The sequence below is a fragment of the Carassius auratus genome, chromosome 11 (assembly GCF_003368295.1).
Source record: "Carassius auratus strain Wakin chromosome 11, ASM336829v1, whole genome shotgun sequence".
In the NCBI taxonomy this organism is placed as follows: domain Eukaryota; kingdom Metazoa; phylum Chordata; class Actinopteri; order Cypriniformes; family Cyprinidae; genus Carassius; species Carassius auratus.
In genome coordinates this window covers 8,929,648-8,944,014 of record NC_039253.1, presented here as the reverse complement: position 1 = coordinate 8,944,014, position 14,367 = coordinate 8,929,648, and the positions used below count along the sequence as shown (strand labels likewise).

General features: G+C 40.8%; 1 protein-coding gene across 1 annotated transcript; it reads right to left on the bottom strand.

Moving 5' to 3' along the window:
- Positions 1–10: 10 nt before the first annotated feature.
- Positions 11–13,794, bottom strand: LOC113110943 (inter-alpha-trypsin inhibitor heavy chain H3-like). The gene is made up of 23 exons (XM_026275239.1): positions 13,664–13,794; positions 12,649–12,812; positions 12,224–12,328; positions 11,978–12,140; positions 11,748–11,858; positions 11,521–11,649; positions 11,278–11,394; positions 7,904–8,072; positions 7,712–7,822; positions 6,930–7,111; positions 6,663–6,842; positions 6,371–6,498; positions 6,131–6,303; positions 5,155–5,193; positions 4,872–4,940; positions 4,605–4,661; positions 1,692–1,721; positions 1,468–1,530; positions 1,284–1,397; positions 1,019–1,193; positions 761–909; positions 545–629; positions 11–279 (listed from the first exon to the last, which is right to left on the bottom strand). Exons 1-23 carry the CDS (start codon positions 13,739–13,741, stop codon positions 165–167), a joined length of 2,706 nt encoding a protein of 901 aa, XP_026131024.1. The 5' UTR covers positions 13,742–13,794; the 3' UTR covers positions 11–164.
- Between the last annotated feature and the right edge of the window lie 573 nt (positions 13,795–14,367).

The following is a 14,367-nucleotide window of genomic DNA, read 5'->3' as shown; positions in this document are numbered from 1 at the left end:
TTCTAACACATTGTTTTTATGTTGATGAATTTATTGAAATGCTGAGGTGTGTCAGAGATATCATGTTTGTCAATGACAGAAAAAATACACTCAACAAAAACATCAGCAAGGGTTTTACATAGAAGCATGCTCTGTCCCAGTTTATCATTTGCCAGCTTTGAACTCTACAGCTTAGTGACAGTGAAATCAGAAATGTCCCTCTGCATCACAGCGTAGAACGAGACAAGCCAGCATTTGATAACCGGCTTTGAAGAAAGTCTGTAGTCTGTGATGTCCACCCTACAGACACATTCATAGATTAAATTAAATGAAATTAAAATTATGCATTTAGCAGACGCTTTTATCCAAAGCGACTTACAGTGCCTTCAGGCTATTAATTTTTACATATCATGTGTTCCCGGGGAATCTAACCCCAAACCTTGCGCTTGCTTGCTTGCTAGCGCAGTGCTCTACCAGTTGAGCTACAGGAACACTTTAGATTTTAGATTAAACATATGTATAAAAGAGAAAACAATCAGTAGTGAACGTATTGTTTATCACGTACCAGCTAGCGCTCACTTCCTGGTCCTTTATCTTTAAAGTTGGTGTTTGTGATCCTTGAATCTCTTCATATGAAGCATCAGTTTTTCCTTCAATATTATCCACAGTTATTTAACCAATAGTAGTTTAATAATTAAAGCAAGTTACAAATCTAAATGTACTATTTGATTGATAAATTGTTGATACATGCTTAAATGTTTAATAAGTAAAGCACTCTTACCTAAAACGCCTGTCAAACTGAAATCTTTTGACTCTTGCTGTACAGCAGGCCACAGAAACATGTTCCTTTTCTCCTTATGGAGAAGAATAACGATGTGAATATTTCCCATGGTGACGTCTATTTCATTGCTCCGTAGAATCAGAGAGACGCTGATGAAAGGGAAAAGCTGAAGAATGAATTCTATCTCTTATGTTAACAAAGAGCTATTACATATACAGGTTTAGTAAAAACACATATAGTTTAAAGGTATTAATATACCCCTCAGTATATTTTCGAGTCAGTTCCTGGCCCCACAATAAATAAACTTGATTCTGGTCATCGCAGTATCTGATAGACGTTGTTTCTATAGTAAGATGATGGTTTGTTTTGTAATGTAAGGCAATTTGATTGAATCCATTTTGTCCAGTCAGGGATTCTCCATTCATAGAGAACTCTAGGACACAAAACATTTAATAAAAGAAATAGACGACTTCTAAAAGGATGTGTTTGCAGTAATAGTATGTGTAATATATGTCATAGTAACCTGAAGCTGAATCCTGCAGGAGTCTGAGTTTGTGAGGAAGAGGAATGTCGAAACAGAGTGGCTTAGACTGACCAACAACAGGCAGCAGGAAACGATTGCTATGAACTGTTGGAGCTAAGACAGAACATAATCAAATGCAGCACCATCATTGTATCTATAATTTTATAATAATTAAGTTTCAGACCTTTTAATGTACCTGACTGTGTAGAAAGAACAGTTACCCTCTTCGGAACTGAGACCCTTTTAGGTAAAAAAAAAAAAAAAAAAAAGGTTTAGTCATCAAAAAGCCAAACACAGGCTATTAATAATAAAGCTTTTAATGCTAAGTCAGTTAATCAATAATTGAAATTATTATTGTTATTATTATTAAAGGTTTTTGGACAATATAGAAGACAATGTCCTACATACCGGCAGTTTTTATATACGGAAAGCTTGGGACTGGGAAAAATGAATGTTAGGCATTATTTAGACAATAAAATACTTTAATTTCTTATGAAGTACAATAATGCAAAAATTGATAACTAGACAAGACATGCATGATATTGTCACGGTTTGCGCTGCCGGAAGGAACACGGAGCCGAGGATAAACAAAATAAGGTTTTATTATCTAACATAGGAGTTATCCAAACATGGATCACGGAGGAAGACACACGTAAGTAGCTCGTGAGTATCAAGTGAGGAGACCCGACAAAACAGAACTGAAAGGACAAGGCTCATGTACAAAAGGATAATTGGGGAAACACAGGTGGATGGCATGACTAAATTAACAGGGACATGTAGAAACAACCGAGGGAGGCGTGGGTGGGAACTTGGGAGGAGGTTCCGGTGGAGGACGGACTCCCAGGAGGGGGCCAGCAGACAGGGACCACGGAGAAAGGAGCCAGGGAGGAGACGACGGAGGGAGGAGCCAGGGAGGAGACAGGAGCAGGAGGAGCCAGATGGTCCACCAGAGACCAGCCAGAACGGAGATCCAAGGTGGAGTCGACGGCGGGAGGAGCCATGGTGAAGGAGGGGTCGACGACACCAGGGGGCCGACAGGCGGAGACTGCACCGGTGGGTGAGGAGCCCAAGATGGAGCAGCACAGCCACAGAGCCAGGGGGACGTCGAAGTTCCGGAGGGCCTAGGTGGAGCAGAAGGCTCAGGCGACCAAGGCGGAGGCGGGGTCCTGGCAGACCGCTGTGGAGCCGGAGTGACCGAGGATGGAGGTGGAACCGGAGGGAAGGAGGAGCCTGACAGAGCCGGAGGGATGGAATGACGAGGTGGAACCGGAGGAGTGGAGTCCCGAGGCGGCGGATGGTCGACGACTGACCAAGGTGGAGCCGGAGGGATGAGGGAGCCCGGTGGAGCAGGTGGGATGACAGGCCACAGTGGAGACGAGGGAGCTAAGAGCCAAGGCGGAGCCGCTGGGTCGAAGGACCGAGGAGGAGTCCAGGGCTCGGAGGCTGGAGGCGGAGACAGGACCTTAACACGCCAAGGCGGAGCTGGAGACTGGCAGTCCAGCGGCGAACCATCGCGCCCCGATGACGCGGACTGAGGGTGAGCTGCGGGACTGACTGGCACCAGCAGGGATGACGAGGAACTGGCTGGTCTAGGAGGAGGAGAGAGGAGAAGGATGGGAGGAAGGACAGGAGGATCAGGGCTGGACGGAACCAGCGAAAGTGGAGCAGAGGGACCAGCAGGTCCTGGAGGAGGTGGGAGAGGGAGGCCGGGAGGGAACACAGGAGATACAGAAGATTCAGAGCTGGGCGGAACCAGCGGACACACAGAAGATTCAGGGCTGGGCGGAAACAGCGGAGACACAGAAGATTCAGGGCTGGGCGGAAACAGCGGAGACACAGAAGATTCAGAGCTGGGCGGAACCAGCGGAGAGACAGAAGATTCAGGGCTGGGCGGAACCAGCAGAGAGACAGAAGATTCAGGGCTGGGCGGAACCAGCGGAGACACAAAAGATTCAGGGCTGGGCGGAACCAGCGGAGAAACAGAAAATTCAGGGCTGGGCGGAACCAGCGGAGACACAGAAGATTCAGGGCTGGGCGGAACCAGCGGAGAAACAGAAGACTCAGGGCTGGGCGGAACCAGCGGAGAAACAGAAGACTCAGGGCTGGGCGGAACCAGCGGAGATGGAGCAGAGGAAATGACTGGAGGAGGTAGGAGTGGGAGACTGAGAGGGTATACAGGGGAATCAGGGCTGGACGGAACCAGCGGGGAAACAGGAAAATTAGGGATTACCTCCATAGACCAGTCCATCAGATCCAGAACTTGCTCCATACGATCTTCAGAGACTGCAAACAGCTCACCCTCAGTCGCAGGAGTGTGGGCAGGGCTTTCCTCCACGCCCTCGATCTCCACTAGGACTCCCACGATGCACGGTGTTGCTGGCTCACACACCTGGTCAGTCGCGCTCTCGAGATCCTGTTCCCTGTCAGTGGATGGCTCGGGCTCTGCGGCTGCGGTGGGCTCTGGCTCTGTGCGGCGTGATGGTGGCTGGCTGGTCTCTGGGTCGGGAGTGGGACTGGCGAGATCCACTATCGGGCAGACGGTGAAAGGTGAGCCAATTCTCGCCAGAGTCCACTCCACGAATGCGGCGAAATCCTCCCGAGGACCATCTTCGGACGACAACGCTCTGCATTTGGAGTTCAGGCTGGTGTTGTAGAAGGTGCAGAGCGCGTCGTCCGGGTAGCTGGTGGCATTAGCTAATAGAAGAAACTGTCTGGTATGGTCCTCGAGAGAACGTCCTTCCTGCTTCAGCAGGAGGATGAGGAATTCGGGACGATAGAGGGGATCCATAGAAACTAAGAAAAGAAAAGACTGTGAAAAAACAAAAGCAAAACGGAGGGAAAAACACGCGGTTTTATACTCTCTTCTTTAGGTCGGGTCTTCTGTCACGGTTTGCGCTGCCGGAAGGAACACGGAGCCGAGGATAAACGAAATAAGGTTTTATTATCTAACATAGGAGTTATCCAAACATGGATCACGGAGGAAGACACACGTAAGTAGCTCGTGAGTATCAAGTGAGGAGACCCGACAAAACAGAACTGAAAGGACAAGGCTTATGTACAAAAGGATAATTGGGGAAACACAGGTGGATGGCATGACTAAATTAACAGGGACATGGAACACATGAGGAATAGAATAGACACACCTGGGAACTAATCAAACCAAACACGGAAGGACAGAAACTGGGTCACGGGCAAAAACACATTAAATGAGTCCAGGTGTGACAGATATGCACATGACAGCTGTGTTTATTCATTATTAAATCTGGTTGATAGCAAATAGATGCAACAAATGCATAACAGAAAGGAATTTATACCACCTACCTAGAACATAAGCATAATCATAATCAGCAGCATCATCATAAATAAGGTGTTGTCTACCTGAAAACAAAGAGTTTTTATATAGTAAGCATGAATCAAATTTCTGTTTATAACAATTTGTTTTCAATATGTATGTTTTATTTTTATTTATTTTTTTCAAAGCAGATTTTAGGAAAAAGGGATAGCCTTGGTGATCATGGATTGAATACTACTTGGTGTGAACACTATGGAAGCTATGTGATAAGGTTGCAATTTTCTATTTTTATATACCAGACATATGATGGAACACTTGACCATGAAGCAGATGAGGATCACTAGCACCACCACCATATCCTGAAGCTGAGATATAAAACAAATATATATATAAACCTGTATATAAAATGCAAAATTCAATTAACAACTAATGGACAAAACCAAATTCCCACTACCTACATTTTCTTTTGTGTCACAGTGCAGCAATAAATATGGAGGTTACAGCTGTTTCATTGTGACTAATCTAAACTTCTGCATTTATTTGTGTACATGAACTGTGAGTTTACCATTTTATACCTACCTTTTAGGAAACTCTGAGGTCTATGTTGGGATGTTATTACTAATTAAAAAAGAAAGAGAAAAGTGTTAAAATTTGTTAAACTGTTCAAATGCATTTTTGGAAATTTAATAATTAACAGTTAATGAATGGTTTATTACTTTTGGACCAATAGTTGGCGCTGTTACTAGATTGATGTGATGTGGTCAGTTTGAGGTGACATTGCCACATATATAGTTTGATGTAAATATTTCAAATTCTTGCAGAGATACAGCCCTCAGATGCAGTTTGGCATCTTTCCAGCAAAAAACTGTTTCTTATAACAACACAAAATCCATACATTTTTGCCAGCATGGCCTAAAGATGATCAGAGTAAAATTTATTGAAAATCGGACTGATGGTCTAGGAGTTTAAAAAAAAGTAGGTTTTCAAAATAAATCAAACATGGGAAAACTGAATATCAATAGACTTGGCATGATGCGCTGAATCTAAAGAGACCAGTCATTTTGTCAATTTTGGCCCAAATATTCAGATGTTATAAGCAAAATATGCATTTTTCATATCTCCTGACCACTAGGTGGCACAGATCCGAAACATGGCAGGTCGCCTCAGGTGCTTGTTAAAACACACATCAAGTTTGGTCTCAATACGCCTAACCGTTGCGAAGATACAGCCTCACATGCATTTTAACATACATAAATACACGCTAACGGATACAAGAGGTTCCTAGGCACCTTCGGTGCTTGGTCCCTAATAACTAAATCTATGAAGTTCATGATTCTTATACAGGAGTTATGTTTTATATAAGTATTTCTTTAATCATATTTTATTACATGCAATGTTTAACCTGTGATACAGTTGATGCATTCTTGTTTAATACTTTTATACATAATGGTTCATATCATCACTGTGGTTATTGTGCTGTATATAAAATCAAATGGTAAAAGTCAAATGTTTGTACACTTTGGATTCCAAATTTCTACAATGTTTCAGTTCTCACCTGGATGTCTGGGCGGCGCTTCTCCTTCTTTGGGTTTGTCAGCAACTTCCACTTCACCTTCTTGTGGTTTAGTAACGACCATTGAGGTGAGGGGAGTGACAAACTGGTATTTCAGGGAGAGTTTAAGTGCTTCTTTCTTTTCATCCTCTTTCTCTTGTCCTTTAAGAAGTACCCTGAGACAGAAAGATGCCATCAAAGTTCAACTTAAATCACAGAATGTCAATTCACTCATAAACTTACTGTCTCTCCAGAAGCTGCTTCACTGTAAGGTAGGCCCACAACCTCTGCATGAAATCTTCATTCTCAGGTGGGACATCACTGGGGTCTTTTGTCATTATAGTGTCCTGATATGTCACATTGTTGCCTTTCTGCTCAGAAATAATAATACTAGTCAATATTTTTATTATGAATGCTGTCAGTACCACTTTCACAGATAACCTACTATAAAACAAAGCTATTATTCACATCTTCTACACAATCGTCCAGTGATCCTAATAATATCCCCCTAAGAGAAGATTAATGAAGATCTTACTGATACTGCGATGACTTCAGTGGTGAAACTCTCCACACTGTTGTCTGTTATTTGTCCTGACACCACAATCTCAGAGCCATTGAAGTACAAACTAAAGCTGGTCTTGGTAAGGTTTGTCCCTCCTGGGTATTTAAGTTGAATATCAGTGAGGAGAGGGACGGCAACTTCTTCATAGAAGCCCTAAAAATCAAACAAACATGAAATGTGCTCAAAGACAGAACAGTTCACAATTAAAGATGAATTCTCAGCTGATCATCTGTCGTTCACCTGCAGCTGTAGATCAGCGTCTGAATCTTCATAAATCCTGCGAGCAACTCCACTATTTTCCAGTGACATCTTTGTCAGGAAGTCAAAGTTAACATCATATCCAAAACCAAGACAATAGAGGGGAAATTTAGTCCCAATGGCCTCTTTCACATTGGACATTATCTTCTCTTTGTTGGTTTCACCTGTATAATAATTATAATTTTATGTTTTGAGTTATTTGAAGGATCATCAATGGACACGGCAATTTCATATTTCTTGTTGTATTCTCTTGTATTCTTGCCTTAGTCTCTTACTGATAAAGATAGGAGCCAAATTGGTCATGATATTAATCCATTGGTCCTACAATTATATATAAAAACCTTTTTAAACAGGTCTGCTAATAAACCATGATTATTATAGGATGGCAATTAAAGTGTTGTTCTATTCATGAAGCTGACTCAGAGCTTGCGCCAGGTAACCTGGGGGATGGGTGTTGTTTCGGATGAAAAACGTAGAAGGTCATATACACCTAAGATGGCTTGAGGGTGATAAAATCATGGTGTAATTTTCATTTTTGGGTGAACTATACATTAAATTTGGGTTTGCAGCTTTCACTTTTGCTTTCAAAATAGATTAAGTTCAGCAAGAAGGGGAGAGGAGAGGAGGGGAAGGGGGCACAATAACTTGTTTGTGGGGGCAAGGCCCACAAATTTCCCCTCATGGCCCTGGTCCTGAGCTGATTAAATAAACTAATACAATGATAAAACGCCATTTAGCTTGTGTTTGTCAGTGTGAATCTGTGCCTGTAGTGGGATCTCCATCAGTCAGCAGGATCAGGATGGAGGCTGTTCCCTCTCGTGGATGTCGATTGATCATGTCCACTCCTGCTAGAACTGCAGCGTTTATGTCCGTGGCTAAAGGAAGACCAAACATAGTTATGTTACTGTGAGGTACAACTTTCTTACTCCATATGTAGCATTAGTGCTGTAACTCACCTCCTCTATCTCTGATCTCCTTCACAAAAGATTTTGCATTCTCCAGATTTGCCTCAGTAGCTCTGAGGAGCTCACGCTTCCATAAGCTAACTTCACTGTCAAAGGTGATCAATCCAAAGTGGTCATCCTCATCAAGATCACTTAAAATCTTTAGCAGTGCCAAACGAGTCTAAAGCAAAAACATGTCAGCAGATCTCTCTATTGTGGATGCATGCCAATTTTTTACAGGATATGGACAGTTTTGTTATTGAAGAAATTCCAAAATCCCTGTTGTTATAGCATGAATTTTGCAATTGTCATGACCCAAGGTGTTTCTGTATTTGTCCTCTTGGTGGAGTTTTTCCATGGTTTGGTCTACCCCGGAGTGTGCCTCAGGAGCGCGTCTGTGATTGGCTTGGGGATAAAACCTTGGACCATATTTTTTATTATTATTATCTGATTCATTTCTGATAAAATGTTTATGTTAACTTTACCACTATGTGTGTCCTCCCTTTTGTTGTGTTGCATCACCTAGAGTCAGGTGGTTTTAACACAATAGAGGCTGTTTTAAGCCAGATGGGTTTAGGAGTGGGCTGCCTCCCCAGGCTTCTGGGTATTTTTTAAAGTTGGCACTCTCTGAATCCCACTTAGTAAGTTTGGGCTGAGTAGACAGTTCTTCCAGTTGAGGGCTTTAAGTGAACAGTTGGGGGTTTAAGTAGATGGCCAACTTCATGGTCTGGCCAAACTTCAGCCTTATCTGAGGGAAATGCTATTCAAGGATATCTGTGTTCAGCCACCTAGTGTTATGACTGCTGCTTACATCAGGCTTTTATCTTTGATTGCCACCTGAGTGTGATTATATTCCAGCCATTGTAAATGACAGGGCGGGCTTACTGGAAAACAGCTGTCTGAGGCTAGCTGTGTTTAACTTGCAGTTTTAGTAGCCTTTTACTGGAACCATACTGTAGCTATCTGAGGATACTATGTACAACCTCTGTGTTTGCTTCCCTGCCAAGGGTTTTTAAATATTGGTCTGCTTGAGCCCTTCCTAAATAGTGCTGTCTCCCTTTATAGGGTTTACAATTAGACAGCCCACTGCTGGTGGGTGTGGCAATTGCAGTTGTCCCCTTTATTAGATCATAGCTATCTGAGGATAACTATGTGCTAAGTAGCTGTCTCCTTGAGTAAGGGCCGGCCCGTGGACAAAGGCGACATAGACAGTTGCCTAGGGCGCAAAATGACTGGGGGGTGCCATAGGAGACCATTGTGCACTCCTACACCCATTTATTAAAAGGTTAGTTCACCCAAAAATTACAATTTTATCATTAATTACTCACAAGTCCCAAGTCCAGAAACGAAGCATGAATTTATCTGTGTGACATCAGTGGCACAGCTGACACGCAACAGCAATAAATCCAAAAGATATTCTCCACAATGGCACCAGGGTGATGCGGAGGAGACAAATTGTTGAAATTGTTTTCTTTGCACACAAAATATATTCTTGTAGCTTTGTATGACCACTGATGTCACACAGATTAATTCACAGATCTCCTTGCTACGTTTCTGTACTTTGGAGCATTTCAGTTGCATTGCTGTTTAAGAAGGGTCAGACAGCTCCCAGATTCTATCAAAAATATCTTAATTTGTGTTCTGAAGATGAGGTTTTATGGGTTTGAAACAACATGAGGGTAATTGGGTGAACTAACACTTTAAGCAATCATTATTTGATTTGATTGATCAATCATTAAACTGATTTAAATAATGTTAGAATAAAATAAAATTAACATCAACATCAACAGAAAAAAATGATGAAAAAATGTCAGCACTTTACCACACTCTTTGTGGTCTGGGCAGCCTCATAGGAAAGTTTACTTGGTTATTTAGGCTAGCTGTGGTGGACTAGCTGTATGATAGTTTAGTGATTGCTTCAATGCTTAGGGTTTTTACAGTATGTAGCAGTCTCCTTGAGTCCTTAACTAGACAGTGCAAGGGTTGGAAATAGACAACCCAATCTTTGTGGTCTATAGCTTCACAGGAAGCTGCTCGTAGCAGTCTCCTTGAGCCATTTACCAAGAAAGTGCTGTCTCCCCTGCTAGGGTTGTAAGTAGACAGCCCACTCTTTGTTGTCTGTGTAATCTCAGCCAGCCCCATTCTGGTAGCTTTCCTAGGGACATAGCTATCTGAGGATATCTATGTGCTAGCTCAGTGAACGCTACCTTTCTTAGGGTCTTTAAGTAGTGGTCTCCCTAAACCCTTGCCACGACAGTTCTGTCTCCCCTGCTAGGGTTGTAAGTAGACAGCCCACTCTTTGTGGTCAGGGTAATTTCAGTCAGTCCCCTTCTGGTAGCCATCCTAGGGACATAATGTAGCTATCTGTGGATGGCTAAGTGCTAGCTCAGTGCTAGCACAGACTGCTCCCCTTCTTAGGTTTTTTTTTAAAGTAGCGGTATCCCTGAGCTCATGCCTAGACAGTGCTTTCTACCCTGTTAGGTTTGCAAGTAGATAGTCCATTCCCTGTTTTGGGCAGCTTTTTAGGAAGGTTCATTACATAAGACCCTCTGGACATAGCTACTGTATCAGTAGATAGTTGTGTTCTAGCTGGGATTGTTAGTAGCAATTTTGAGCTCCTCTAGGCTTCCAGTCTCTTCGGTGGTCTTATGTATCTTGGTTACTATTGCTCACACAGCATAGCAAACTAAGGATGGTTATGTTCCAATCTTGGTTAGGATATTTCTGAAATTAGACTCCCTCGTTTCTATCAAGTTATGTGAGCAGCCGAGGTGTCAGTGCCTTGGCCCCTTTCTGAGGAAAGGTTTGATATATGTCTGTCACCTCTTTGGTGTTCTCTTACCAGTTGGACAGGTATGCGCCTCAGCATGGCGTGATTGGATATCATTCTCTAAAGTGTCCCCTAGAGGGGGATGCAGCTTGAAGTTCCCTTGAAGGGAACGTCTGGGGTTTTGCATATAACTATGGTTCTATGAGAGGGAACAAGACACTTCGTCCCCTCGCAATTGCCTTCAGCCTGACTGTTTATGTCTCCTCAGACAACTGAGTTGGTGATGTATTCAGCAGGTGCCCTTTTATAATTTTGTTTTACACATGTTTCAGACACGTTCAAGCTGGCAACATTCACCAAAGTGTCCACAGCATCTCATTCCATCTCGGGGAACCATGGCTACATGCATAACCCAAGACGTTTTCTTAATTTGAAGTTATAAATAAATTGGTAATGTGAAAGCTTGGTTAAAATGGATCAACTGCTGGACTTTTTGACTGCTCCAATTTTGGAGAAGTTGAATGTCTCTTAAAAGACCAATCGTGTAATGTAGTTGAGCTATGCAATTTTATAGCTCATTATATGTTTTTAATTTTGCTAAAATGCTGACATTTACCTGATCTATTTTTCTGCCATACATAGAACCACTCCGGTCAATGATAAATACCACATTTTTGGGAATACGTGGAACATCAGATGGAGCAAAGTAGTGGACAAAATAGCCCTTTGATACCTGAGAAAACAGAAAAATAAGTATATTATGAATGTCAATATTGTCTTTTTACTTGGCCAGACATTCAAAATCCTCTTTTCAAAAACTTATTTAATTCTCATAATCCATGTTATTTTACAAATGTACCATGATTTCTCCTTTGGAATTTTGTCTCTCCACATCGTATGTTATGAGCAGGTCACCGTTCAGCCCATTTTCTCCACAGCTTTTACACTTGGTCTGTTGATCTCGTGTGGGGTAGAAGGTCACCCATGCCTGAAATGATCAGTTTGTTCATCTGGTAACTTCATTTGAAGTGTGTGAGCATATTGAGAACATCTAAACTGTGTTTTAACTCTCATGTAAGCTCTTACATCTTTGTCTGCTCTGGTGGTTTTGATGGCATTGGCCAGATCACCGATGCTCAAATCTCCTTTCACCTCCAAGAAGGAAATTCCTGGTTTCTCTTGGATGTGCACATCCATCTGAAATGAGAGAATTTTTTTTTTAATTATGTACCCATTAGAATTCAATGATTAAATATTCAGATGTTGTCCATCACAACTGTTTATCTATTTCTTCTTTGTTTCTTGTTCTATCCTACCTTGAAGTCAGCCACCGGCTGCATTGGTTGGGCATTGATGAGTAGCCCATATTTACCGAGATGACGCTTTAGCAGTTCCTCGTAGGTCAACTCAAAGGTCACCTTGCCGAAAGCAGCCACCGTCACTGAGGTTTTAAAGTCCTCTAAAGTCCTGCCAACAGATCTGAAAAAGAAACAAATCCCAGCATGTTACTAATACTACGAATACATTTTTATGGACCTAATTAGAAAAAAAAAATCTCATACTTGACCAGTCCAGCACTTTGTCCTCGAGATACCGCTTGATTGTATTGCTGCTGAGCTGCTTCTTTTTCCTTCACAACCCCATCATATGTTTTTCCCTCAATGGTCCTATGGAGAAAATTACACAATGACCTTTCCCTTATATCCTAGAAACATTTAGAAAATTTTAAATCTCAGACATATTGCATTGTAAACAAATCAATCACACAAATGGTAGCATTGCTAAATATGTTAGTTTGTATGAAAGTATTTGTATAATTAACAACAATTCCTTTCAAAATACATTTAAAAGTACAAAAATGTCTAAATCTATATTTTGTTCTTGTTGGGCTACATTATCAGATGGAACTGATCTGATGCTCACAAGCTATAAATGGCTTCTTTACCTCTTTATTTCTACTTATATAACACTACTAATGTTCACCCACATTCTGAATTTGCTGATGAAGGCATTCTTGGGAATCTTGACCTCAAACTGGATCTCTTGAGATTCATTCAGTGTGTTCGCAACACGGCTTGTGATGACTGTTGTGGCGTAGCGACTGGTGACCGTGGAGTTAATGTAGAAGCTGTATATATCCACATTTTGTTTCTGTTGAGTCATCAAATGTATACAAATCAAAGTATACTCATATAACAGAAAGTGATTGGCTGGTGCACATTCACTCCTCTTTTTGCATAAGATTGCTCAAATGTTTACTGCTCGAAAACAGCATGGGGAAAAGGCCTTTGGACTAAAAGACAAATATTTTTCGATGGCTGCATCTTAGTGTACACAACTGAGCAATAGAAAGTTATATAGCTATTTCTGTCAATGCAAATGTTATTTTTCTGTCAACAATAGTGCTATAAACAATCAAGATGAAAACACTGTTAAATATCTTAACAGAAAATAAATAGTTGGCTTAGTACAGTACATTGTGTTGTGGTTTTATTCAACAGATAGATTATATGTCAAGCTATATTAAATAAATAATCAAATAATAATAAATCAAAATACATGATACACTACTGTTTACATGTTTATTATTATTATTTTTTTAAGAAATCTAATCTCACCCTGCTACATTTATTTAACCATGAATATAACAATTCAATTTTTGTTTTCATTCATTCTATATTTAATACAAGTTATTTTGTGAAATAAGTTTAAAGTAAGTTTACCTTTACAAATTTTATTTATTAAATAATATAAATATTTTACAACATTAGAACTGTCTTTATGGCCATTTTAACATAATTTTAACCAATAAAAGCATTTTAAACATCTTTATGAGCTCAAACTTTTTAACAGTACTGTTTATTCAACATATAAAGTATATATTCAAAGTATATATGATTTTTTTCTGAACCTACAACTCATGTACAGATATTTATTCTGTTTTGTACCCTGATTCTGACTCTGTTTTTGTCTTTTATCTTGAAGTAAAATTTTACCCTCACCTTCTTAACAGGGTCTGAAGTGGCTGAGATGAGAAAAACGCCCAAGAGAATCAGCCGGAGAGCTGCTCGATCCATCATGACCTGCACATGAAACTGACCTCGAAACACACACTGCCTTTAAACTCAAGTCCACAGCATGCTATTGGCTGATACTGACCGGAAGAAGAAACCTCCCCCTTTATTTGCAATGAGAATCTCTTGAACGCCACACAACTCAATATCGAGACATGCTTTTCAAGAAAATATATTATCTATATATTTTTTAATTACATTCTGTAGAGGTTAGGTGTTGTGCTTTTATTATATTATCAGACAACACCACAAAAAAAAAAAAGAAAAAAAAAAACCTTTTCTCACAAAAACTTATAGAGAGGCACCAATCTAAGTATATCTAAGGCACCAATGAGGGTTACTATTAATACATAACATTTCGTTGTGCAATTTATTTTTTATTTTTTTTGTGTGTGAACAAAAAATAAATAAATAAAAATGTCCAAACACATTGAAAAGCACAGCAAAGCAACGACCGAGTAGATCCTGCACCTTAAAGAGGAATGTTATATAACATGTACATTTATCTGATGATTTTATCCAAAGCGACTTACAATAACTATATATGTCAGACGTCACACACCTCTGGAGAAACTAGGGGTTAAGTGTCTTGCTCAGGGACACATTGGTGTTTCACAGTGGATTTGAACCCA

Excerpts from the sequence above, each read along its gene's own strand:
- LOC113110943 (XM_026275239.1), bottom strand. The coding sequence starts at position 13,741 with ATGATGGATCGAGCAGCTCTCCGGCTGATTCTCTTGGGCGTTTTTCTC. Across the intron at positions 12,813-13,663 it reads CTTCAGACCCTGTTAAGAAG|AAACAAAATGTGGATATATA; the intron begins GTGAGGGTAAAA and ends ATGACTCAACAG. Across the intron at positions 630-760 it reads CAGTTTGACAGGCGTTTTAG|GAAAAACTGATGCTTCATAT; the intron begins GTAAGAGTGCTT and ends ATAATATTGAAG.